At 52.5% G+C, this 26,442-nt stretch overlaps 1 protein-coding gene and 1 long non-coding RNA gene across 8 annotated transcripts in view; one reads left to right on the plus strand and one right to left on the minus strand.

The window, feature by feature from the left end:
• Positions 1-2,551, minus strand: part of LOC125130709 (uncharacterized) — a 51,430-nt gene extending 48,879 nt beyond the window's left edge. The window contains exon 1 of the long non-coding RNA XR_007135770.1: positions 1,292-2,551. This is a non-coding gene — a long non-coding RNA (uncharacterized LOC125130709). The remainder of the gene's footprint in view (positions 1-1,291) is intronic.
• A 190-nt stretch (positions 2,552-2,741) lies between these two features.
• Positions 2,742-26,442, plus strand: IFT27 (intraflagellar transport 27). 7 transcript variants are annotated; one of them, XM_047786366.1, is made up of 8 exons: positions 2,742-3,169; positions 10,544-10,623; positions 11,001-11,060; positions 12,443-12,502; positions 14,379-14,496; positions 15,689-15,798; positions 23,008-23,140; positions 23,824-24,071. In XM_047786366.1, exons 1-8 carry the CDS (start codon positions 3,136-3,138, stop codon positions 24,039-24,041), a joined length of 813 nt encoding a protein of 270 aa, XP_047642322.1. In that variant the 5' UTR covers positions 2,742-3,135; the 3' UTR covers positions 24,042-24,071. The 7 variants fall into 7 exon arrangements, with proteins under 7 accessions (XP_047642322.1, XP_047642323.1, XP_047642329.1 ...); XM_047786367.1 differs by lacking the exons at positions 23,008-23,140; positions 23,824-24,071 and adding an exon at positions 24,349-26,442; XM_047786373.1 differs by lacking the exons at positions 23,008-23,140; positions 23,824-24,071 and adding an exon at positions 24,349-24,381 and having other exon boundaries at positions 15,631-15,798.

Raw genomic sequence — 26,442 nt, forward strand, 5'->3', positions numbered from 1 at the left:
CTCAGGCTCTGTGCAGGTCTGAGCGTCCTTCCCAGGGAAATTGAAGGAAAGAGAGTTTCCACTTCCCAGAGTTGCTGAATCCTTCAAGAAAGAGGATGTGATGTGTTCAGCACATGCCTGGCATAGCTGATGCCCAATTAGCAGGAGCTATTGCTGCAAGGAACTCAATAAATATTTACTCTCTAGGATTCAAGGAAGTGTCAGAGGATTAGAGGCAGGAGAGGTCCCTGTAGGGGCCAGAGGCTTAATAGTCTGTGCTTCATCCCCAGCTCTGCCCTTCTCTAGTCTTATAACCTTGAGGATTGGATTTCACCTCACCGGAGCCTCAGTCTCCCCGTTTATCAAACAGGGCGGATACAGGCTTCACAGGGCTTATTATGAATATCAGATAGGAACATGAATATTAAATTAATGACTCCTTTCAAGCACTTAGAATGAGGCCAGCATTCAGTATGGGTTTAGCAAACACCAGCTCTGTTAGAGCCACTCAGGGAAGGGTTAGACTAGAATTTCACCAGGGCCTTCAGGGCTCCCAAACTCTCTGATCACCCAAAACTCAGTGACAGTCATGCGGCTGTCATTTTGACGTCAAGACTGTATAGCAGGGTAGTGGAGTGAGGGGTACAGAATTCACCATCTCTCTGGGGAGATCCAGAATGCTCTTACAGGGAGCTCCCATCGTCAGTGGCTCAGCCATAACGAACCCGACTAGCATCCATGAGGACGCAGGCTTGATCCCTGGCCTTGCTCAGTGTGTTAAGGATCCGGCATTGCCCTGAGCTGTGGTGTAGGTCGCAGATGCAGCGTGGATCCTGCGTTGCTGTGGCTGTGGCATAGGCTGGCAGCTGCAGCTCCAATGCTACCCCTAGCCTGGGCACTTCCATATGCTGCGGGTGCGGCCATAAAAACAAAAACAAAAACAAAAAAAACCAAAGACAAAAAAAAAACAAAAACCCACAAAACACCACCCCAAAATGCTCTTACAATGGCGCTGACGGAAACCACACACAGCAGCACCAAGGAAAGGGATGTGGCCTCTGCAGAGGTGGACTCCGCAAATGTGGGCAGAGGAAGACAGCCCTATGAGGGAGGGGCTGTTAGTCCCCCCTGCCCCTCACAGATGGGGAAACTGAGGCTCCCAGATGTATCTCCCCCAAATGTGTTTCAGTATCTCAGCTCCATGGAGCTGCCTCAAGAGAGTGACTTACTCAAGAGGGCCTCTGAGGGATTAGCAGGGCAGCCTGGAAGCGGGGCGGGGGCAGAAAGACCAGGCAGAGGCTTTCTGACTCACCGAGGCCTGGGGTGTCTGAGACAGACTTGCACGATGTTTCCAAAGAAGACAAAGGTGAGGGGAAGGCAGGAGACACATCTTAACCACAATGCCAGGAATGAGTCCCAAAGAAAGAAACTTCCAGGCAGCTTGCACTGTTTCACTCCCAATTCAAGGCTGAAGCATCCACAGAAATGTGTGGAGTGTATGTGTGTTCATGGCCCAGCACAAGGCTGGTAGCCACAGGGAGACACTGAGCAGGTGAGGCAAGTTCCAGGTAACTGAAAGGCCTGTGATGATAAGCCCCCGGGGGGCAGGCACCTTCACTGAGGGCATCTTCCTGCTCAGCACCAGCCATCCCAGGGGGGCCCAGCAGAGGCAGAACAGGGGTGCATGCACCTGGCATACGGCAGTGATGATCAATGAAATTTGTCCAGATGAATCTCTTCTCATTCATCCATTCCTCACTGTTGAGCCCCTACTATGTTCCAGGCACTTACAGACCTTCTTTTGAGCGTCAGGACAACCCCAGGAGGTGGGTTCCACTAGCCCATTTTTAACGAGGAAACAGGCTCAGGGGTGAGGCGATGTGCCACGATGGTCACCAGGTCAGGAAGACGGCGGCGGCAGTGATTTCAGTCTGAGGTTCCTCTTTCAGCAAGAGGAGCCTCCCCCAGAAAGTCAACAGACATCCTCAGAGCCTCCCTGTGGGGTGGGGAGTGTCCTGGGGCTGGCTTTCTCATTCGATGATGTGTGGTATGTGATATATTCTCCATTTTACAAGAGGGGCTGGACTCAGGAAAGTAGGGCTTCAAGTGTCTGAGTCCCGCTGCTCCCCCACATTAAACTCACTTGTGCTCCCTTTGTCCACAGACATCACTGTCAACACTTTCCTATTTTACATTTTAAAGCATGACATTCTCGGGCTTTAAAAATCAGATTTCCCTGTGAGATGCGAGCCAAGGACTAGATTTCTTGATGCAGCTTACGGTCGCGCTCCCCGGAATCTGGGACTTGAGGGGGCGACAAGAACCTCGGCCCAACAGAGCGGGTTCAAAGTTCCGCTTGGGCAACTGCACCTTGTCCACTGCGCAGGCGCCGCTCCAGTCTCCCGCGCTCCCAACTGGCCCCCTCCGTGGGCGAACCCACTTCCAGAAGGGGAGGAGGGTACGCGTTCCTCCCGAGATGGTCCAAGCCAGCCTCTGGCCAATCAGAAAGCTGCTTTTATCACCGCTTCTGGATATAAGTTGTTGGAGCTGTTTTTCCCTGAACTTTCCAGAGGTGAGGGGGCGGGAGGTGGAGATGATTGACATGCTCTACAACTATTAGCCAAGCGAGAAAAGTTTGAAGAGCAGATACTGCTACGAATTATCTGGCGAGAAAGGGCTGTTATCCCCGCCCCTCCTTCCCACTGGTCTTCGGGAGCCTTCGGGTGTGGGAGCTTTTGGTGGCAGCCAATCCACGATCAGCAAGGAGGAGGAGGAAATAGAGAAGGCGGGGCAGGCGGGGCATGGTTGCCCGAGAGGCCCATCTGTTGCGGTTCTTGGGGCGGGAAGGTTGCTGGATCACTATTGCTGCTTCCCACTAACTGGAGCTGTGCCTAGGACGGGATCCGAGTCGCCTCGCTGGCATCTTCCAGGTTACTCTCTGAGACCTTGAACTTGGCCCCATCTGGCGATCCTCCGCGCCCTGCCGTGACCCTAGTGCCCGAGAACTGCCCGCGGGCTGCCCAGAGGGTCGTTGTCCCCACCGCCGCCACAGGACCCTTCAGCGCCAGCCTTCCCCACTCCCCTTCCCAGGCAGGGCCCCCAACGCCTCCAGCAGCCTCTCTTCCGCTATCTGGTCCGCGGAGGTGATTGGTTACCATGGTGAAGCTGGCAGCGAAATGCATCCTGGCAGGTGAGTCTGAAAACTTGCGGATGAATACAGTCGACGGAGGCCAGAGAGTTATCAAGAGTTTTTGTTCATGTAAATTGGCTACTCTCCTTCCCTTTCTCTCTTCCAAAGGCGAGTTAATGCAATTACTGATAGAGTAAATTCCATTAGGCGTAGACGAATTATCTTCCACAGCACATTTGTAGCTCCAGCTGCTTTTCCGCACTCCCTGTCATACTCTGAGACCACTGTCACTAATTTGAGCTGTGCTCAGAAGGAGTAGACTCGTTAAAAAAAATAAGGCTAAGCTCACCCCAAGTGCTTCAACTAAACCATGTCCTGTACCCCAAAGTTAGGCATCAGTGACGTGATAGTCTTATGAGATTTTTTTTTTTCCTGAACCCATTCCTCTCAAAACGGGGATAGGAGGTAGTCATGTACAGTTGAGCAGAGTTTGCAAAAGTTATGTGTGTTGTCTTTAAGACCCAGAGTTAATGTGCTGCCCCACGAACAGGAGGACATAAAGGACTCTCCCAAACGTGAGAATATCTGTTTTCCGGACTGATACATCCCAAGCACACAGAACAATATCTGGAACATAGTAGGTACTCACTAAATATTGGTAGAATGAATGAAAATGTGACATGCGCATTTGTAGTATTTCTGCTCATTTCGAAAACATTTGCCATGATTATGGACCTGCGACCAAGGAGCATATATGTACTTTGCTGAGTCCTTACTGCATGTCAGGAAGGTGTATTTCATTTCATCCTCTCCCAGGAGGCAGCACACTGGGTTAAGTGCTGTGTTCGTCTGACCTTACTGTGGCCCAAGGTCACCCCTAGCAAAGGAAGGTCGTAGGTGGGATGTCAACCCCCAGATCTGCCAACCTTCAAAATCCTTAACTTGTGTGACTTTGGAAACCTGTGACCTTTTCAGCTTTTCCTGACCAGCTCAGGAAAGAAGCAGTAAGAACGTATATCGAAGAAAAAGATTCCTTTTTCAGTCTCTATTCCAGACTGAAAGGGACGATATTTTTTTAAGTGACTTTTCCAATTTGGAAATAAAAGGGTCACACAGCAGGATGACTGACAACAATCACTCAGATCATTCTGGAGCAAATGAAAATGAATGGTTCTCAAGAGCAGTCTCTAGTTGCCGAAGCGCCAGGAGGGACAGTATTGTGTAATAGGAATAATTCTGCTGTTCCTCTGATTGGCTGTGTCCTCTTGAACAAAAGTACTTCTCTGAGCCTCAGTTTCCTCATGGATAAGGTGGGAAAGTTTTTTCTGAAGTTAGATTTTTTTTTTTTTTAAATGGGCTTCTCTGAGATCCCATTGTGACTCAGCAGAAATGGACCCGACTAGTATACATGAGGCTGTGGGTTTGATTCCTGGCCTTGCTCAGTGGGTTAAGGATTCGGCGTTGTTGTGGCTGTGACATAGGCCAGCAGCTACAGCTCTGATTCGACCCTGCCCTGGGAACTTACATATGCCGAGGGTGCGGCCCTAAAAAGAACAAATAATGAGCTTCCCTTAATTTTTTTTTTTGATCTTTTTAGGGTCACACTGTGGCATATGGAGGTTCCCAGGCTAGGGGTCAAATCGGAGCTGTAGCCACTGGCCTATGCCACAACCACAGCAGCACCAGATCCGAGCCGTGTCTGCAACCTACACAGTAGCTCACGGCAATGCCGGATCCTTAGCGAGGCTGCGCAAGGCTGGAGTCGGAACTTGTGTCCTCATGGATGCTAGTCAGATTCACTTCCGCTGAGCCACAACGGGAACGTAGGTTATTTTATGTTTATTATAGTGGATTTACAGTGGGCTTCTCTTTCTATTCTTTCTCTTTTTTAATTCAACTTCCATCTCGAGGTTAACTTACTGAGCACCCTCTATGCACCAGCGCTGTGCTGAACCCTCATCACCACCACAGCTCATCTCCACAACCCTATGGGGTCAGGATGATTGTCATCCTCACCTACAGACGGGGCAGTTGAGGCCCAGAGAGGTAGGGCCCTTGCCCTGGGTCACACAGCTGGATTTGGCTGAGCTCGGAGCGAGACCCAGGTGATCTGATTTCCAGAGCTTTGTTCGTAGCCCCATACGATTCTGTCGTCCGGCCTTGATTCTAGACCCCTTGCCCTTCTTCACATCCACACCGTCGGGAACTTGTTTTACCTGATTTCACCCACTGCCTTGAGATGTCATTGCTGAGCTCCACCCCAGCCCTCAGTCTGCCGCTTCCTTTTTTTTTTTTTTTTTTGGTCTTTTGTCCTTTTAGGGCCACACCCGCAGCATATGGAGGTTCCTAGGCTAGGGGTCTAATCAGACCTGTAGCTGCCGACCTACACCAGAGCTCACGGCAACACAGGATCCTTAACCCACTGAGCGAGGCCAGGGATCGAACCCTCAACCTCATGGTTCCTAGTCGGAGTTCGTTTCCACTTCGCCAGCCGCTTCCTTTCGAGGCCTCTTACCTCCTCTTGGAAGTTTCCAGGGACCGAAAGACCTCAGCGTAGGGATTCACTCTGCACAGCCCCACCTCCACCACCCATCAAATATTCGTTCACCCCCTTCCACCCAACGCGCCCCTCACTAGCCCACCGTGTAAATAGAGTCACTCTGCCTTTTTTTCTCTCAAATAACTAGTCACTGAGGGACCTGGCAATTCAAATGGTTTTTCAGTCCACGTATGTTTTGAGTACCTACAATGCATGCGTCGTGACGCAAGGTGCACTGGGAGTACGAGGACGAACCGGAAGCGCTGAGTTGCGCGTAGTCCCTCGTTACACAGAAAACAGATCAGATGCCCATTGTGTGCCAGATCCCAGACAAATACTTCAAGGCCCCACTGCTAATTGCTCTGGTTCAGGAGAAGAAAGAAAACAACATTTATCTATATGTTATGTGCCTCAGAATCACTTAAATATCGCTTCATATGTATCAGGCGCTGCCCACGTTAACTCATTAAATCCTCATAACAGGAGTTCCCACTGAGGCGCAGTGAGTCAGGAATCCACCGGCAGCAGCTTGGGTCACTGCGGAGGCATGGGTTCGATCCCCGGCCTGGCACAGTGGGTTAAAAGATCCACCCAGATGTGGTGCAGGCCGGCCACTGCAGCTCAGATTCAACCCCTGGCCCCTGAGCGTCCATATGCCGAGGTTGTGGCCATGAAAAAAAAAAAAAAAAAAAACCCAGAACAAGTCTATGCAATCAGTGCTATTTTCCCCACTTTGCGGATGAGGCAGCTGAGGCCCAGAGAAATGGCTGACCCAGGGTCACACAGCTGATAAGCCGTGGAGCCGGAGTCTGTGCCCTGCGGAGTCGTGATGAATTGCCTGTTGCCATATGTGGGGATGATGATCGGGTCTCTCTGGAGGGCTTCTCTGATGTCATCTCATGCTGCCCGCACTGAGCCACAGGAACCGCACAGTTAAAGATGAAGGAGCGAGGGAGGACCTTCAGAGGCTGTGCAGGAAGGACATTCTTTGAGCTTTGCCTGGCAGGACTAGGGTTTGGGTTAGGGGAGACCTGGAAGAGGTTATATCTTCGAGGAATTTTCAGGGATCAAGAGAATAGGAGTAGAGAGCCTGGATTTTGCATAAGGGATCACCGGAGACGGAGTTGCAAGATGGGGAGGAGAGCGAATCCTTGACCAGCTCTGTGTGAGCATGACAGGGAGGCACTGTTTTATGAAGGTCCATCTGTAGATGTCAAGTTCAGGGTGGGTGAGAGCAGGGAGACAAATTAAAAGGAGAGAGGGCCAGTTGGGAAGCGTTTTCAGTCGAGACCCAGTCAAGAAAAAGGAAAATAACATCAGGCGTTTCAACAGAGAGATTATAATGCATGGAATTGGTTCAGCAGGTGAGAACTGAAAATGCCAGACAACAACAGAGAAATGACACAGAAGTGGTAGGTGGAGGTCAGGGGTTTCGGAAGCTTGAAGAAGAACCTCCACCCCCCACTCCCACCCCCTCCACCCCCGCCCTGAGCTGAGATCCAGACCTCTGAGGAGGGGCACTGCCTAGCCACATGGTTCCCAGCGTGATGCTACCTCATGCCACAGGTCTCTAGGACACTGGCCAGGAGCTCAGCCCTGTGTTTAGGGCAAGACACCCCCAAACCAATTCCAGACCCTCCTGAGGGTCAATGTCTTGGGCCCACTCCTAGTACAAGTACTCCTAGCATTCGGTGCTACGTAAGGCAGGGTCCAGGCAAAGAAGCAGGAACCACACTGGGTATCTGGACAGTGAGCGCTCAGTGCGGGGTGTTCATTTAACAGGTGCTGGAGGACTGGAAAGGAAAGGGAATCATCAAGTAGCACAGAGGGTGACTGCAGAAAGGAGGTTCCCCCCATGGCTGGGGGAACGGACAGAAGAGAGCAGGTTATGGGAACCACAAATCTCAGAAGGGCTGTGGATGCTGAGCTGACGCCGATGTCTGAGGGGGCGGACTGAGGTCATCTGGAAGTGTGAAAATTCAAAACGCATCTGGAGGCAGCAACTAACCTCTCCTGCTGGGGTGAAGGCCATGGCTAGGAGAATGCCGAGAGAAACAGCAAGCGAAGGGGAAGGAGAGAGTCCCTCGTCCCCTCCAGTCCTCCGGTCTTGCCCTACGACTCACCTTGGCCGAGCCTGACAGGAAGCCCCTGGCAAAGGAGAAACTTGTGTGTTCAGAGTCCCAGCCCCAGCATCACAGGGCAGAGCATGGACAGCTGGGTTTGGGGCTGAGACGGGAGCCTAGTTCAAGGGAACTAGGGCAGCACCTGCAGTGACCACAAAGGCGGTGAGGGCTGGAGACACAGGAGGGAGGGAAGGAGTGACAAGGAGGCGGGCCCAACATGGGGAGAAGGGGAGGAGCCATCAGAGGTGACTGGGCGGAGTCTGGGGACAGCGAGAGTGAGTGGTGACACCACCAACAGAACACGTGGGACAGGTGGGCGAGACGGCTCAGGACCCAGCCTGGCTGTAGACCCACTGAGATTGGGCAAAGGCCGATTCCAGTGGAAACTTCTCCCAAGTTTTGTTGGAGACACAAAGCTTGGGAGAAGGGTGCTGGCGTGAAAAGTGACCACAAAGGTAACAAGAGTAAATGGGGCAGAGTAGATGGGAGCAGAGGAGCCAGGACGGGCCCACAGGAGTGTCCACCTTGGGGAGGCAGGAGTAGGCAGAGCAGCAAGAGGACCAGGCCAGTGCAGGGTCACCGGGTCCTGGGGCCAGAGGGCTGCAGAAGGAGGGGGATGCTGCTTCAAGCTGACTCATCCTTCAGAGCCATCAAGGAGCATGAGAGCTGAGGAAAAACCATGGGACTTGGCGATTATGAGGTCGCAGGTGACCATGCATCGTGCCTTTGTGGATGGCACCCTCTCTGTCAAGCGGTGCCCCTCCTGCGGTCACCCCTAGGCTCAGCCTCCTCTGGGGAAGTCTGCCCCGCTGATGAAACCCCTCGTCCGCTTCTCTCCTTCAGACGCCCTGTTTCTCAGCTGGTGCTGTTTGAATTTGCACTTGTCATCTCTGCAAATGTGTTTATCAATCGCCTCCCCTTCCTGCTCTGGCCCAGCTCCTTCCTCAGCCGACACAGGAGGTTTTCCGGAAGTGTGGGTGACTCTGACTGACAGTCGGAAGCAAGGTTTTTATGAAATTAACCAGAACACATCTGTGGGGAATTTCACAAGCAGGAAGAGCCAATTTCCAACTGGATTCAGAAGCAAAATTGAAGGGAAGACAGGAGGGTGGGTGCAGTCATTGAGCGAGAAGGAAAATGGTGCATTCTGTTTGCTCTGAGATGGATGGGTACCCGGCGATGGCCCTGCCTGTGGTCACTGCGCCCTCATGACCCCCAATGCTGTAGGGAAGACAGCCCTCGGGGGCTGTGTTAAAAGTGGATCAGAAGGGTTCCTGAGCCCTAGGAGAGGGGTGGGGTGTGGCTACAAGAACATGAACATGATACTGGGATCAGGTTATCCAGCTTCTCCCAGCCTCAGTATCTTCATCTGGCAAATGAGGTTAATGATTGTCCCGGGAGCGGGGCGGGGCTGGGAAGGAGTGAATGAGATGGTACGAATGGGTCCATGGTTTCCTTCTAAGAAGTGATGGCAGCTAGAAAAGCAAGATCTGAGCAGCTCACTCAGAACTGGAGGAGTTAACACAGAATGAAATGCCACGCATAGTCAAATAATTATCTCACAAGAGAAAATTATAGGTGAGAAAAGTCAACCCTGAAAAGTGAACAAAACAGCAGGCTCTCAAGAAGTCCAGTGAAGAGGCACATTGAAGCCGCCTGTAAAAGGGGGAGGGAGGTGAAGGACGCAAGCCGGAAGGAGGCGAGCACGCTGGTGACTTTGCTGCAGATCAAGAGGGTGAGAAATGAGAAGCCAGGTGTCCTGCCGGGTGCCGAGTGACAGAGGGAGAATGCATGTAAGACTGTCAAGAGGGAAAAGATCTTGCAAAGGAAAGCAGCGTGGCATCAAAGGAGGCCAAGCAGAGCCATCAGTGAGGACGCGGGGAGGGCACCGGGGAATCAGGAATGCGCATGGAGAACCCCCAGCAACCTTGGGAACCCAGGAGGAACTCCAGGATAAATCGCCCCTGACCGTCCCGTGAAAGGTCCAGGTCTCAGACTTGGAACCGTGACATAAACCTTGAGTTTCAAAGGTTTGCCAATTTATGGGGCTAACTTAACCCTAACAAAGGAAAGCCAAGGAGACGGACCCATAGGTAAAAGACAGGCTTCAAGGAACCAATGATTATTGCAAAAGGACTTGAAAGAGGGGCCCTGGGGAAGACGGGTCCACTGAGGTCCTAATGGGCACCACGGGGTGGAGGGTGGACTATGTCACTTGGAAACGGGTTTCAGGTGGCAGATATGGCGGTTGGCGTTTCTCATAAATACAAAAACCCACCCAACTGTCACCCCCCCTCAAAAAAAAAAAAAAAAAAAACTGCAGGATTCTAAGCATGGAAACTCAACTCAAAGTGGTTCTGTTCGGCAGGGGAACCTGTGAGTCTGGGCCTGATCGCACCTCTTACCTTCTAGATTTCCAAGTAAGTTCAAGCTTGAAAGTGACAGCTTTTCCACACAGGGTATGTTTCAGTGGCAGAGAGTCAGTTTTATGTCCAGTGCTCAGAAGCCCTCCTCCAGCTTCTGTTCCCTTCTGGAGCGGCTTTTGTAGATGGAGGGATTAGCCTGGAAGAGATGAGACTGGCCTTCGTGGGTTTGGAAGATCCATCTCACGGACCCACTGCTCTGCCAGCGACCCAGAGCAAGTTCCCGTGAGAGTCAAGCACATTTCTCCTGATAATTCCTGGAAGTTTTCGGTTTCTAGACTGGTGTGGGAGAGTCTCAAGTCTAACTGGGTTGAAAGTGGCTTTTTTTCTTCTACTCTGACCTCAACAGGAGACCCAGCCGTGGGCAAAACCGCCCTGGCACAGATCTTCCGCAGCGACGGAGCCCAATTCCAGAAGAACTACACCCTGGTGAGTGGTGGGGGGTGTAGGCCTGGGGGAGGCTGGAAGACAGGTGAGCAGATAACCCTGAGGGAGTGACTTGCCACGTTTCCTTAAGAAGCCCTCAGGGGTCTGGCTGCATGGCCACAGCCGCAGGCTGGGGGTGGTGGTGAGTAGAGCAGACCAGCTGGGGGTGGGCTGGTCACTGCAGACAGCTCGCTCGAGGGTCTGGGGTGGGGATGGGGGGTCAGATGAGGCTAGGTCATCTCTGATTTTTGCACCAGCAGTGAGTCCAGAACACAGACACTTGAGCCAGGGATACGCCTCCCAGGGTTCGGGGTTCGGCCTGTCTCTCAATGCGCCCCGCAGGGGCCCCTGACGTGCGTGTTCTCCTTCTTCCTCTGCAGACAACAGGGGTGGATCTGGTGGTGAAGACAGTGCCAGTCCCGGACACAGCAGACAGTGTGGTGAGCGGTGCCCTCCCCCCAAGGGAGCTCAGTGCTGCCCCCATGAGGCCATGGGCTCTGTGGTTCTTGTCTTCCTCCCCAGGAGAGAGGCAGTGCCAGGACCCAGCCTAGACCAGTCTGCATTTGGGAACAGGAGGTGGGCAGGGACACGGGAAGCTTTCTAGGGAAGGGCCGAAGAGGAAGTGAGGAAGACTGGGCCCTGGACCTTGCCCTTCCAGAACTTACCAAATACCAAGGTTCTTATTTCCCAAGTCCCCTTCTAGGGGAAGGCTCCATTCTCAAAAGAGAATTGTAAGCTGTTACATTTGCATGTGCTTTCAGGGAGACAAGCTTTAAGAATCTCGAGATTCAGGAGTTCCCGCTGTGGCTCAGCGATTTATGAACCCAACTAGTATCCAAGAGGATGCAGGTTCAATCCCTGGCCTTGCTCAGTGGGTTAAGGGTCCCGTGTTGCTGTGGCTGTGGTATAGGTCGCAGATGCAGCTCAGATCTGGCGTTGCTATGGCTGTGGCTTAGGCTGGCAGCTGTAGCTCTGATTTGACCCCTAGCCTGGAAACTTCCATATGCTGCAAGTGCAGCCCTAAAAAGCAAAAAAAAACAAAAAACAAAAAAAAAGAAAGAAAGAAAAAAAAAAGAATCGCAAGATTCTTAAAGAGGCCCATGAGCAAAAAACAATTTCTGAGTACCCCGGGTCTGGTGAGAAGTGATGAGGCGAATGCACAGGTAACCAATATGCAAGTCAGAGGGTGGCACTGACATCCACACAGCCTGTACTGGGGTCGGAGAGACACACATTTCCTGGAGAAACTTCAGCGGGGAAATGCGGGGAGACTTCCCCGAAGGGCAGCCCTGGGGAGGGGCTCTCACCTGGGCGGGCAAAGGCTTGGACTCGGGCGGGAAGGGTCCCCCTGCGACCTCCATCAGAAGCACACCTCGGCCGTCCAGAACGACGCCAGCTGTCCTACTTTAAATGCTGTCCCCAGGCCTCCTTGGTGCCCTCCTTTAACAAGGATTGTTTTAAGATTTGAAAATCAATTTGGTTAACAAAGTGCAGGATGACCTTCTGGAAACCGGAGCACTTGTCAGCCTGTTTAGCATTCTGTTCTGCCAGGTGGGGAGTCAGCTTGTTCCTGGTATTTTTGCACTCGGGGTTAGGAGAGGTAAGACGGCGGCCGGAAAGAGCCAGTTGGTGTGGGAAATGGCTGTACTTGAACTTGTGCCTTTCCGCATCATCTTCCTCATGCCTGGGGCCAGAGATGCACGCAGGTCCATGTGCGCATGCGTGTATTGCCGTGCAGGTGAGCAGGGAGACCTTCCGGGGACTTGCAGCCTGGGCTTTCCCTACCAGTAGACTTTCTTGGGACCGGCCTTTCTGATTCCAGGAACTCTTCATTCTTGACTCGGCCGGCAAGGAGCTGTTTTCGGAAATGCTGGATAAATTGGCAAGTAGCAAGTAGCATTCAGTCTTTTTCCCAACCACCACCTCCCTCCCAAGCTTACGATGCTCTTGTAGAAATTTCACTGCCCTACAGGCCACGTGTGTCACCTTGGCAGGTGGGCACAGCTCAACCACGTCAGTCGTGATTGACCCCTCCCCCCAGCTCTGAGGCTCTGTCCTTGCAGCCCCCACTCTGAGGCCACCCGCCTCCTGGCTGGTGTTCTTTCAGCCCTCCTTCACCTCTAGTGGGGCTTGCCTGCCCAGCCCACCCTCCTGGTCCCACCTGGGCTGGCTCTGGGACAGTCTCCTGCGGCCACCGCAGGCTGGTCCAGCCCATCCCGCCATCCTCTTAGGATCCAGCTTGCTGTCCCTTCCAAGGTAACAGTTCCACTAATCTGGGCCAGTGAGCTAATTAGAAGGTTGGCGATCTCCAGAGCCCTGCCTTCCCAAGAACAGCTCCATTTTAATAGGAACTGTTTGCTGCCCCCTTTTTGGGGTCTACGAGAAACAGATCTAACGATGGTCACTTCACACAGGGTTGGCCTCACGCATCAGTTCTCGGTGTTCACCATGGGCCTGCCATGTGCCCAGCAGAGGGAAAGATGCATCAGGGCAAGTCAGGGCCACACACCATCTGCCCATCAGCTCACACCCTCCCCCATCCAGCCTGGACTCCTGGCTCCCTCCTAGGCCTGTCCTGGGTCCCCTCACTGAGGCCTGGAGGTAGGAGGTCTCTCGCCTGTATACACAGGGGTGGCTCTAGCTAGAATTCCCGAGTGAGTCTGTGGAGCGAAGGCAGGAGGGCAGCATCCACTTGGTCTAAGCTCCTCCAGTCCTGGGCGCCTCCAGGAGCCATTGTAGCCTTGGGGGCTGGGGGTGAGGCCTCTAGAGCCAACTCTGAGCTGACCTCACAAGGACGGCTGGAGGGATGAGGATTCTCCCTCACACCCTGGGAGGTGACAACACCCCAGAAATAAACCAGGCTCTAATTGTGCAGGATGGGGCTCCCCAGAGACCAGGGCCTGGCCACGGGTCCACGCATCAGCATGAGCATCACAGCCTGAGCAGGGCTGTCCAGTGGCCCCCCCACCCCATGCCAGACAGCAGGATGTCCCCAAACTCTCAGCATCCCATGAAGGTGACAGCCCCAGAGAGCACAGCCTTAGTTCTCAACTGGGACAGTGAGCCCTATCCAGTTGTCGGCCAGGTTTGGATTAGGCGCACTGACACACTGCAGGAGCAAGAGAAAGTGCCTTTTGCAGTTTGCAAAGCCAGCCCTGATTAAGAAGATGGAAGCACAACAGCTTCCAGTGACTGGCTAATGAAGGAAAGGATGCTTTTTCAGGCCTGCACAGCACAAAAGCGTATCGGCTTGCATTATACCGGGCCCTTGAGAAGAATGAGTGGAATAATGAGTTAATGGAACCAGGGCAGATAGAGCATTTCTGGGTAGAGAAAAGCCCCACCCACCCGGGTACTGAAAGCCTATCTGACCTGGCTCATCAGCTGCCTTCTCTGAACTCAGTTTTTTCAGCTACACAGTAGGGGTCTTCAGACCAGCCCCACAAAGTTGGGAGATTTCACAATGACGCACAGAAAACGCCCCGCAGTGAGCCTGGCACAGCGCAAGCCCTTGCCCTCACTGTCACTGTCACCGCACCCAGGCCTTTCCCGCCACGGCGCCCAGCCCTCCCATTCATTCCTGTGGGTGAATCGTCTTCTTCCGCAGACGAGGCTCAGTTTTCTGACTCACATCCCCTTTAGAATTTTTCATTTCCCTCCACCCACGTGCCCCTTCCCTCAGAAGGCCGCGTTTCCTCCCAGCCCCCAAGTCACTCGCGCTGTCAGTGACGCGCGCCCATCCTGTCCCCCTCGCACAGTGGGAGAGTCCCAGTGTCCTGTGTCTCGTCTACGATGTGACCAATGAACAGTCCTTCACCAACTGCAGCAAGTGGCTGGAGAAGGCTCGGTCGCAGATTCCAGGGATCACCCTGCCAGGTACGAGCTACAGGCACCAGTTTCCAGCAGCAGCGCTGTCCTTCAAGTTCAAGCGTGCAAGCTCACGGGAGTTCCCATTGTGGCTCAGCAGAAACAAACCTGACTAGTATCCAGGAGGATAGATATTGAATCCCTGGCCTCGCCCAGTGGGTTTAAGGATCCAGCTTTGCCCTGAGCTGTGGTGTAGGTCGCAGATGTGGCTCAGATCCCGCGTTGCTGTGGCTGTGACGCAGGCTGGCCGCTGCAGCTCTGATTGGACCCCTAGCCTGGGAACTTCCATATGCCATGGGTACAGCCCTAAAAAAAAAAGAAAAAAAAAAGAGAGAGAGAGAGCGAGCACAAGGTCACTGCAGAGGTGGCCACGGGTGCAAAAAAAAAAAAAAAGGGGTGCCCGGGGTTTTGAGTGTGATGGTCTGGACTGGATCTGCCTCTTTGCAACCACAGAAACCTCACTGTCCAACCTCCATGAGTCTGTAAAATGGGCCTGATGATAAACCCCCCCCCACCCCCAGCAGGGTTGTGGAGCGATAGGGTGCTCAGGGAGAAGGTGCCGTGACGTGAATATGAGTTATTATTTCCGGAAAGCCAACCCCAGGGAGGCAGTTCTCATCTTCTCCTGTGTGGGGGGCACCGGTAAACATACAAGTCCCGCCGTCACCTCTGAACGCTTTCAGTCAGTTTGTTTTTCATCCCTATGTGAGATCAACAAATTCTCCTCATTACAGACCAGGGAAAGTGATCTCCAGAGACAGCCTCAAAAATTAGCTGCAGCGGATGCAGCGGGGGAACAGAACGAAATTACCTCTGAATCCCTGACTCTGAGCCCAGCCCTCAGATTAGTATTAATGACCGTTTTTCAAGTTTGCTCCATGTGCTGGGAATTACCGCCAACGCGCACATCAGTTTGGTCCTCGCCTCTGCAGCGCTGGCAGCCTTAGGGAGACGAGGCGGACAGGTACCCACAGGGTCTAGGAAAGTGGCCGAGCGAAGCTGTGCATGAAAAAGCACAGCACCCCACCCCCACCCCCGTCCCGGCCCTTGGGGACAACACCGGGCACCTCAGATCAGGCAGCCTGTCTCAGCTGGCGTTTTACACCCCTCGGAATCGGGCTGCCTGCTCTTTTCTCTCTCCAGCTGTCCTCCCAGGCTGCCACGGTCAAGTGCGATGCTCTGGTCTGTTTCTTTTGAGTAGGTGTGCTGGTGGGGAACAAGACAGACCTGGCCAGCAGGCGAGCGGTGGAGTCGGCTCAGGCCCGGGCGTGGGCGCTGAGCCAGGGCCTGGAATGTTTTGAAACATCCGTGGTAAGTGTCCCCACCTGCGCCGCAGCCAAGTCTGGAGTGGGCCTCTGCTGGAAGCGGTCTTTCACATGACCTCACATGCATATTGTTGTTATTCCACCATATGCAGAGCCTGATTTGGAGCTGATGTTTACATTCTTAGCCCAAGATCTTGTCTCAATATAGCAAGAGTCACTCACGTGTGACAGTAAAGCCAGCCAGCCAGCCCTGGGAAAAGCTGTATCTCAATTAGGAAGAAATACAAGCGTGTGTTGCATTCGATGACAGCCGCGCTTGACGTGTGCAGGAGGCATGGTGGGTTCTGGTGTGGATGGGACATTATTTCATAGACCCTCAGAATCCGTCCCATGATCCAGGAGCTGGACCCCACAGTCCCCACTTTGTGTTGGGGTGAAGGGACTGGCCCAAGGGCATGTGACTCATAAAGGGTGGAGGCAAAACCAGGATCCCTGCCTTCCGGTTCCCCTCAGTGCTGCAGCTCCAGGCTGCAGAGTCTCCTCCACTGTGGTCAGCAAGGTCCCTCATTAAGGGCGACAGTCAGAGAGATTTGTCCCAGCACGATGTCATGATTGTGGCATGTTGACGGTATCATGTGAAGCCCCCTCCTAGGTGGGGAGTGTTGAGGTCCCAGCCTCCCCGCAGCCAGAGTGCAGGTACATGACCCGACTGCACCCATCGGACGCGATCGTGTGTCACTATGGAAAGGAGTCAAGTGAAAACTCCCCCTTGCAGACGCCGCCCAGAAACATCCATCTCACAGCCAGCAGGAGCCAAGGTGCTGGCTGCACTGTCTCTTGCCCGGGTGATGGGGGAGCCTTGCCATAGCTGGCTCGTTGCCATGCCTGGCTCAGCCTGACCCGTCCCTGGAGGTGACTTGGACCTCGCTCTTGGCCTTGTGGCCTCTGGCCTGATGCTTTGACCCACCCAGAGAGTCAACGGGCTAGTTGAGCAATAGCCTGGAAGCCGTTTTCTACTCAAACTCGACTTAAGCTACAGGCACTATTGCTGCGTATACAACACTTGACAATTGCTGCTGTTCAGTGGCTGTTTGGACGTGAACTTCACTCCCCCCAAAGCAGCGAGCTTCCCTAAGGAGAATGTAGCGAGCAGAGGCAGGGGTCAGACCTCTGATGGTGATGAGCAGAACTAGCTGTGGGCCCCTTGCCCTGTTACTTAACCTGTTGGTGCCTCAAGCTCCTCACCTATGAAATGGGGATAGTAAAATATATCCCTCTTTGAGTAATAAATAGGAGAATTGAGTCAGATGGTGAATATAAAAACACTTAGCACAAAGCCTGGGGCATAGTAAACACTCAGTAAATGTTAGCTTTTTATAAGCAAAAATATTCCCCTTAGTAATCTTTGTACTATTATGACTTACTAAATCCTTGCATTCCTAGATTGGACCAAGATAAATGTCAGTCTCGCCTCTGGTCCAATAATCACAACTGCTAAGTTAATGAAGTTCCAGTTAGTGAGCTTTTGCTCTCAGAGAGGGTTTCCCATCTTTGACACAGAGCAGTTCGCTGTACCACCCACAGCAAACAATTGCATTCCCTCCGCCTCCGTTCGCACTTGTTAAATCGCCTCCTCGTCTGATATTTTGAGCTCAGCGGAACTCAAAAATGAACACCCACCCTTCACATTTCATCACCAGAGGCCACGGGGCTGCAGGTTTAAACTCTGGTCAGGTGTTCCCTGCTAGACTGTTGAAAGAGGAGGGTGTAAATTATGGTTGAGGAGGCTGCAGTTAAGTGCTTGGTATTAACTGTGCAAGTTAACTAGTCCCCCCTGAGTTGGCGGTAACAGAAGCACCACTGGCAGCTCAGTTAAGAAAGCTGTAATTAAAAAGGAAATATAGCCAAATGCAGGAGTTCCTGTTGTGGCTGAGCAGAAATGAACCCGACTAGTATCCATGAGGACATGGGTTCGATCCCTGGCCCCGCTCAGCCGGTTCAGGATCTGGCATTGCCCTGAGCTGTGGTGTAGGTCACAGTCGCAGCTTGGATCCTGAGTTGCTGTGACTGTGACTGTGGCCGGCAGCTATAGCTCCAATTCAACCCCTAGTCTAGGAACTCCCATATGCTGCAGATGTGGCCCAAAAAAAAAAAAAAAAAAAAAAAAAAAACCAAAAGAAAAAGAGAGAGAGAGAACCAAATGCTGTTGGAGACTCAGCCAAGTCTTGACACCAAGCCCATCCCCTCCTCTCATCTTACCAAATGCAGCAGCAATTGTCCCGAGGACCTAAAGGAGGTACCTACATGGTCATTTGACTTTCTGTTTTCTTTATAATTTCATCCTCAGAGTGTATTCATTTTAAAACTGAAAGTTTGTACCCTTTGACCACGTTCATCCGTTTCTCCCACCCCCACCCCTTGTGCCCCTGGCAACTCCCAGTCTACTCTGTTTCTGAGTTTTGTTTTGTTTTTTGTTGTTAGATTCCACATGTAAGTGAGAAGATACAGTATTTGTCTTTCTCATATGGTTTCTTTCTCTTAATGTAATGTCCTCAACGCTCACGCATGTTGTCACAAGCGGCAGGATTTCCTTCCTTTTTGTGGCTGAATAGTATTCCTCTGTGTGTGCATCACGTTTTTGGTTTTGTTTTGTTCTTTTTAACGATTTTTATTTTTCCCGTTATAGTTGATTTACAGTGTTCTGTCCATTTCAACCACGTTTTCTTTATCCATTCATTCATCAGGTTATTTCCATCCCTTGACTATTACCTTGGCCGTGAACATGGTGATGTAGGGCTCTCTCCAAGATAGTGATTTCACTTCCTTTGATTATATGCTTAGAAGTAGGATTGCTGGATCACGTAGTAGTTTTATTTTTAATTTTTGCGGCATCTCCATACTATTTTCCATAGTGGCTGCACCAGTTAACGTTCCCACCAACAGGGCAAGAAGAGTTCCCTTTTCTCCACGTTCTTGCCAACCCTTGTCATTTCTTGTCTTTCTTGATGATAGCCATCCTGACAGCTTTGAGGTGATAGCTCATTGCGATTATGACTTGCATTTCCCTGATGGCCCATTTTTGGTTTTATTTTTTTATTTTATTTTTTGTTTCCTTTTTAGCGCCACACCTCTGGCATGTGGAAGTTCCCAGGCTAGGGATCGAATTGGAGCTGCAGCTGCTGGCCACAGCAATGAGGGATCCCATCCCAGCCGCAACAGCAACACCGGATCCTTAACCCACTGAGCAAGGCCAGGGATCGAACCTGCAGCCTCATGATAGTAGTCAGATTCATAATCCGCTGAGCCACAATGGGCACTCCAGCCCATTTTAAAATCAGATTATTTGTGTTTTTGCCATTGAATTGTATGAATTCCTTATATGTTTTGGATGTTAACTCCTCATCGGATGTGTGGTTTGCAGCTCTTCTCTCCTGTTTCGTTGGCTGCCCTTCATCTATCGATGGCTTCCTTTGCTGTGCAGAGCTCTTTAGTTTGATGGAGTCCCACTTATTGATTTGTGCTCTTACTGCCTGTGCTTTTGGTGTCATAGTCACAAAATCATTGCCAAATCCAGCATCAGGGATCTTTTTCCCAATTCTTTTCTTCTCGGAGTCTTATGGTGTCATAATCCATTTTGGGTTAATTTTTGTGAATAGCGTAGGATAGAGATCCAGTTTCATTCTTTTGTAAATGAATATCCAGTATCCAACACCGTTTATGGAAGAGGCTGTCTTTTCCCCATTGACTAGTCTTGGCTCCCCTGTAAAATATTAGTTGACCATATATAGAGAGGGTTATTTCTGGGCTCTCAATTCTGTTCCTTTGGTTTTTGTGTCTGTTTTTATGACTGTACCATACTGTTTTGATTACTATCGCTTTGCAATAGGGTTTGAAATCAGGAAATTTGATGCCTCCTACTTTCTTCTTCTCTCTCAGGATTGCTTTGGCTATTCAAGGTCATTTGTGCTTCCTCTTTGACTTTCTAACACCCCACAATATTTGGCATTTTCACGCCAAAAAATTCAAAAGCCTTTCTTTAAACAGAAATTACAATTTTTAAATATGTTGTTTATTACTGTAAGAAGTTGGACAGTATTAAATAAAACCAAGTTCAAGAAAGAACCATACAGGAGTTCCCTGGTGGCCTAGTGATTAAGGATCCACAGTTGTCACTGCTGTGGCTTGGGTTCATTCCCTGGCCTGGGAACCTCTGTGTGCTGCAGGTGCAACAAAAACCAAAAAGAAAGTGAAAGAAAGAAAAGACCATATGGATGGCTGCCTTTGCAGGAAGGTGAGGAGAAGGGAACTAGTGTTTGTGGAGCACCTAATATGCGCCAGGTGTTTTTCAAACGTTATCTATTCAAGCTCCTGATAGCCCTACAAGACGGCCACTGCCTTCCCTTTTCTGATGACAAACAGACTCAGAAAGATTGTGTAGCTTCCCCTGGTTGCCCAGCTAACCGGCAGTAGAACCAGAACTAGAACACAGGCCTGTCCAGCTTGATAACCTTCTCGGAGGGGCTCTGGCCTCCCGCAGAGCCTACTTAGGGGGTCTCCAGGGCAGAATTCTAGGCCAGATTGAGCACCAGTCTGAGCCTGCGCTAAGGATTCTCCACGCGAAGCAGAGCTGCTCTATCGGTGTCCAAACCATGTCAGCGAGATTATGATTAGTCATCGAGCAAAAGGAGTCCCGTCATTGGCAAGCTCTCTTGATGCATTTGGAAAATGGTTCCACTTATGTCTTCTATTTCAGGAGCACTTCATGTTATGAAGAGGCTTGCCTCCGCTGAATTCCTCCTTACTTCTTATGTTGCATTCCCCCAAGATCTATGTTTCAAGAGCTTTCATATTCATTTGCAAATCCTTGTGTGTGTGCTTTATGGGCCTCGTTTTCTTCCCATTCAACATTTCACTGTCCTTGCAACTAATGTAACGTTTTCCTCTTTGACACTGATGTTGCCTAGGACCGTATGCTCTGCACGACTAGGGACGCCCTGCGGGTATAGCTGAGTTCTTTCTCTTATGTCCCACTGGAAAGTGACAGCTTTCCGGTCCTTCGCAGTCATGAGCTTAGCTAGATGCTTGTCTGGGCCACAAGCTGTCCCTTGCCCCTCAGCACCGCCCTCTCTGGTTCTGCTCTTGGTGGCTCTTCTCTTCTACTGTGGGACGTCCCTTGCTAGGAAGTCCAGGTAACTTTCTCCACGGGCACTGGTTTCCTTGGCGGGTCTCCGTCACCCCGGCTAGCAGGGTGGAAAGGCTGCTTTTCTCCCGTTGGGGAATCTGAATTCTAGGCTAGGTTCTGTGTAAACCAGCTGGGCCCCTGCACTGCCTGGGCCCCGGGCTGCTGTCTGTAAAACTAAGGCACCGAGCTTGATGACTTCCTTCCATTCTTTGTTTAGAAATCCTTCCACAGAGCTCCCACTGTGGCTCAGTGGTAATGAACCCAACTAGTATCCATGAAGACTCAGGTTCGATCCCTGGCCTCACTCAGTGGGTTAAGGATCCGGCGTTGCCGTGAGCTGTGATGTAAGTCTCAGACATGGTTCAGATTTGGCGTCGCTGTGGCTGTGCTGTAGGCTGGCAGCTGTAGCTCTGATTCAACCCCTAGCCTGGGAACCTCCACATGCAGTGGGTGCGGAGAAAGAAGAGAGAGAGAGAGAGAGGGAAGGAAGGAAGGGAGGGAGGAAGGGAAGGAAAGGAAAGGAAAGGAAAGGAAAGGAAAGGAAAGGAAAGGAAAGGAAAGGAAAGGAAAGGAAAGGAAAGGAAAGGAAAGGAAAGGAAAGAGGAAAGAAAAGAAATCCTTCCATTTCGTTGGGGATGTTTCATTGTCGCTTCTCGGGCTACACTTTGGCCAGGTGCCCCAGATTTGAAAACAAGTTCCTGGGCCTTCGTCGTTTGAGCTCCTGTCTTGAAAGTAGAGGGTGTTTTCTTCTGCCAACTTCCTTCTTTTAAAAAAATTTGAAATACACATGGGCGCACACACAGAGCGTGAGAGACGATAGCTGTTAAGCTGAGAGGCTGCCGTGTTCTTTCCCGCAGAGCCTGTCATGCTCACGCTGAAGGGCCGGTTCTTCCCACCCAATGGAGAAAATCTAGGGCAAGTTCCAGAACTTTCTGATCTCTCTCAGATAATAATAATTTTTTAAAAATCCTTTGGGCAACTTCAGTCACAAAATTATTCGTTATTTCAGTTATTAAAATGCCCAGTCCTGAGTGCCTATCAAAATTCTTTTTTTTTTTTTGTCTTTTCTGGGGCTGCTTCCCGTGGCACATGGAGGTTCCCAAGCTAGGAGTCAAATCGGAGCTATAGTCACCAGCCTATGCCAGAGCCACAGCAACGCAGGATCTGAGCCGCGTCTGTGACCTACACCACAGCTCACGGCAACACTGGATCCTTAACCTACTGAGCAAGGGCAGGGATCGAACCCGCAACCTCATGGTTCCTAGTCGGATTTGTTAACCGCTGCGCCACGACGGAAACTCCGTTATCAAAAGTCCTAATTCGCAGTCAGTGCTGCCCCCGAGCCTGCTGTAGGAAGCAAGGCCAGGCGGCCGCGTCTGTATTTCTGGACCTATGCTTCCTCCCCAGCTCACCTGTTGGGACCCTCCGTGGCCCATCTGGACTTGCCTGGTGTCTGAGGCTGGTGCTCTGTGAGCACTTTGTGGCTGCCCTACCTGTCCCCCTCGGGGCGTTCTCTCTCCTGCAAATGCCCCCTCACAGGGGACACCTCCTCAGGCTATTAGACCTCCTCGCCTGTCCTGCAACCTTGGTTCCTGGTTGCCCATTGTTGTGGGGACCCATCACCCTCCTGGAGGCTGTCCCCACAGAGTCCCTTTAAGACAGCTCCAGGGAGTTCCTCCTGTGGCTCAGCGGTAATGAACCCGACTAGTATCCATGAGGATGCAGGTTTGATCCCTGGCCCCACTCAGAGGGTAAAGGATCCAGCATTGCTGTGAGCTGCAGCGTAGGTCGCAGACACAGCTCAGATCCCGTGTTGCTGTGGCTGTGGTATAGGCCTGCAGCTGCAACTCCGATTTGACCCTAGCCTGGGAACTTCCGTATGCCTTGGATGCGGCCCTACAAAAAAAAAAAAAAAAAAAGACAGCTTCAGGTGGGGATCCCCCTGGGCCCACTAGGGTCCAGGAAGCATTGCTGGGGCCCCTTCTGAAAGGAAGCCATGCAGGTTATCCCCGGCCTGCCCTCTCCTGGCTCAGCCATCCAAACAGCCAGCCCGTCTCACCTTAATCTTCACAGGCCTGGCTCCAGCACTGGCCCAAGTCCTTGGGCTGCAGACTTTCTCTTGGGACCCTCCCACTGACCTCAGGGTGGGGGAGAAGCACCCCCTTCCTGCGGGGGGAGGAAATCCCACAGCACTCCCGCCCTCCAGGTGAGGGGGCCCCTCCTATCTGACCCTCCCTCCCTCGGGCCATAGAGGTCATTGCCATTCATTTTGCTTTGACTTGGGGGCCTCCATCAAAACCAAGTGAGAAAGAGTCTCAGTTTACCATCTTGTCACCCATATATTGACAGTGGCTAAAAGTACAGACTCTGTAGGAACAGATCCAGGTTCAGACCCAGCTCCACCGCTGACAAGTGTGTGGCTTTCGGCAAGTGACCTTAATCTCTCAGTGTCTTGGAGTTCCCGTCATGGTGCAGTGGTTAACGAATCCGACTAGGAACCATGAGGTTGCGGGTTCGGTCCCTGGCCTTGCTCAGTGGGTTAACGATCCGGCGTTGCCGTGAGCTGTGGTGTAGGTTGCAGACGCGGCTCGGATCCCGAGTTGCTGTGGCTCTGGCGTAGGCCGGTGGCTACAGCTCCGATTGGACCCCTAGCCTGGGAACCTCCATATGCCGCAGGAGCAGCCCAAGAAATAGCAAAAAGACCAAAAAAAAAAAAAAATCTCTCGGTGTCTGTTTCCTTCTTGTAAAACGGGCGTAATGGCAGTGGCTGCCCCAAGTGTAGGAGAAGTGAGGTGAAGGTCGGAGCCCGGCGGGAGGGACGAGTGAAGGATGCCAGCTCTGTGACAATCCTAAAACTGACCAACAAACTTCTTCAACTTGTCTCTCCAGAAGGAGATGATAAACTACGAAGCCCCCTTCCACTCTCTGGCCAAGCAGTTCCACCACCTGTACCAGGAGAAGCTGGAGCTTTTCCAGGCTCTGGTGTGAGGGGCTGGCTGGACTGTTCCCCGAGACAGGCCAGCACTGCTGGGCACCTGGCTGTGGGCTCCGTCTCCTCTGAAGATGGGAGAAGATGGCATTGCCCGGGCTCTTCCAATCTATGGTGACAACTTTAAATAAAATGAGGATAAAATGGAGACGCAGCAGCTCATTCTGTTCTTGTGCGGAGCAGCCCTGGTGCCGTTTTAACTTTGGCTGCTGCTTCCAGGGCAGCCCCAGAGCCAGAGGTGGGAGCTGGCATTTGTGACAGCGGGTGTCCCACCCCCCCTGAAGGGTCATTCCCCCTCCCTCCACGGCCCAAGAACACACCCCACCATGGGACTGGAATTTGCTCACAATTTGCTGCAGTTGGGCTGCCAGGCTTGGAACTTGCCGTGTGGCCGGGGACCAATGGCTCCCTCCTTATTCTAACAGATTTGGCTCCGCTGCCTGTCCTGCCATCCAGATGCCAGAGGTGCCTGGCCATGGCTACTGTCTCTGACAAAACAGCACCCTCTGCAACCGCCCTGGTGCCTCTTCCTGATGAAGACCCAGCCCCTCCCTGGTGCCAGGAACCCTGCGGACCCAGGGAGCCAAGAACCAGGCCAGTTTCCTTTAATGACCTGCCTCTGGGCCAGCCGGGCGGCCGTCATAATTCTTTGCACTGAGCTTGTCTGTTTTCCATCGTGTCTCTGCTGCCAGATTAATCTTCCTAAAACACCACTTTCATCGTTTCACTCCCCTGATTAAGGACCCATAGAGGCTCCTCATTGCCTCTTCCATCAGGGCTTCAGGCCCAGGTCTGGCATCGAAGGCTGCCTCTGACTGTCACCCTCACCCGGAGGGGGTCTCAGCTTCTCTCAGCTCCAGTGCCTTCCTCACCCTCCTTCAGTCCCCTGCTTGGTGGGAGTGGGGACGCCGTGCAGAGCGCTGGCTTTGGGGATCGACGGGCCTGGGTCTGTCCCAGTGATGGCAGTGATGGTGGAATATGCGCCGGTTCCCGTTTTCACGACCTGCAGAGCCTCTACGTGAGCTGAGCGCATTGCACGCATTAGCTCATTTAATCCTTACTAACTGTCCCACTTTTAAAATGACGGACTGGAGTCGGAAGCATGGCTGCCAGAGCCTGGCCCACAGCCGCCGCCCTCTCCTGCGTCGTCCTCAGCTTGGCCGGGAGCAGGAGGAGGGGATGGCTAGGCTGCCCCTCAAGGTCACGGTGAGAAGTGAAAACAGACGAAGGGCACGGGGCACATAGCGTCAACCATCTCAGGCCCTCCCACCCCACCCCCCGTCACTTCTCAACACAAAGTCACTGCAGCCACAACTGTCTTCCCATCCGAGCCACTCTTTCAGAAGAAAATAGTTCCCCAGGGCCGGCCATGTGCCTGGCATTTTTCTAGGCATGAGTCGTATCAAGCTGCAGGTCTCCTCTCCTGTGTTCCCAAAGGGAAGAGCTACCATAAACAACCAAGGAGGCATGGAGGGGGACTTCCCAGTTGCCCCAGAATTGGGTACCACGACCCACAGCTGTGGCCAAAGAGATGCTGAGAAACCCATTTCCTAAAGAGATCACAGAAGGCTGAGGCCAGACACCTTCCCTGGGGCGTCCTAGAGGTGGCAGAATTGGCCCTGCTGTCAGAAGCCACCCCCAACCCCGGGCCCCTTGCCCTTTCCTGTTTCTACAAGACAACGGAGATGACAGGAGGGAGGGAGGGAGCGTGGCCAGTGCTGGTGAATGGGTACCACTCCCTCTCCAGCCCTCCCCCCATCCCCAGAACCAGGCACAGGAGACCCCACGAGAATCCTCCTAAGACGAGACGAGACGGAGGACGTTGCCAAGAAGAGGAGGCTGGCACCTCGTTCCCCAGCTGCAGGCTCGCTGAGCTGCAGGAGCCTGGTGCCAAGTGCAGGGACAGAGTGGGGAGGGCGTCCTTGGGGGAGCTTGGCACACCTCCCCTGGCTCCTTCCAGGGGACTGGCAAGGGGGAGAAGCCTGCACCGCCAGCAGAGGGCACAGGTGCCGTCACCTTAGCTGCACGTGACCCCCCTGAGGGCTGGTGTAGGGACCCACACAGAGGGTGGGACATAGAGGACAGAGGGACACTAGGGGGAGGGCGCTGCCTCCCACCTGGAAGAGACCAGGGGCTTGTTGCAATGGCAGAGCTGAAGGGGCATTATGGCTGTCCCCTCCTGAGGAGATGCCAGCCACGGAGGGGGGCTCTGCCCCAGGCCAGTCTGCACCCCATCTCCAGGGAGGTATGAACAAGCGTGGATCATCAAGGAACTTAGGGCGGGTGAGGGTGTTGTCTGGTGTGTGCAGGGAAAGCAGAAGGAGGTGACATAGGCAGGGGCCATCCCGGAAGGAATTGGGGCTTCATTGCAAAAAAGACAGGAAGCTGGCAGAGGACAGATGGCATAGCTTTTCTGTCCTGAGACATTGACACTATTTGGGGAACTGTAGTAAATGGTTAATAATTATTTCTCCTGGAGTTACCATTGTGGCTCAGCAGGTTAATAACCCAACTGGCAT

This window comes from Phacochoerus africanus, chromosome 7 (genome assembly GCF_016906955.1).
Source record: "Phacochoerus africanus isolate WHEZ1 chromosome 7, ROS_Pafr_v1, whole genome shotgun sequence".
NCBI lineage: Eukaryota > Metazoa > Chordata > Mammalia > Artiodactyla > Suidae > Phacochoerus > Phacochoerus africanus.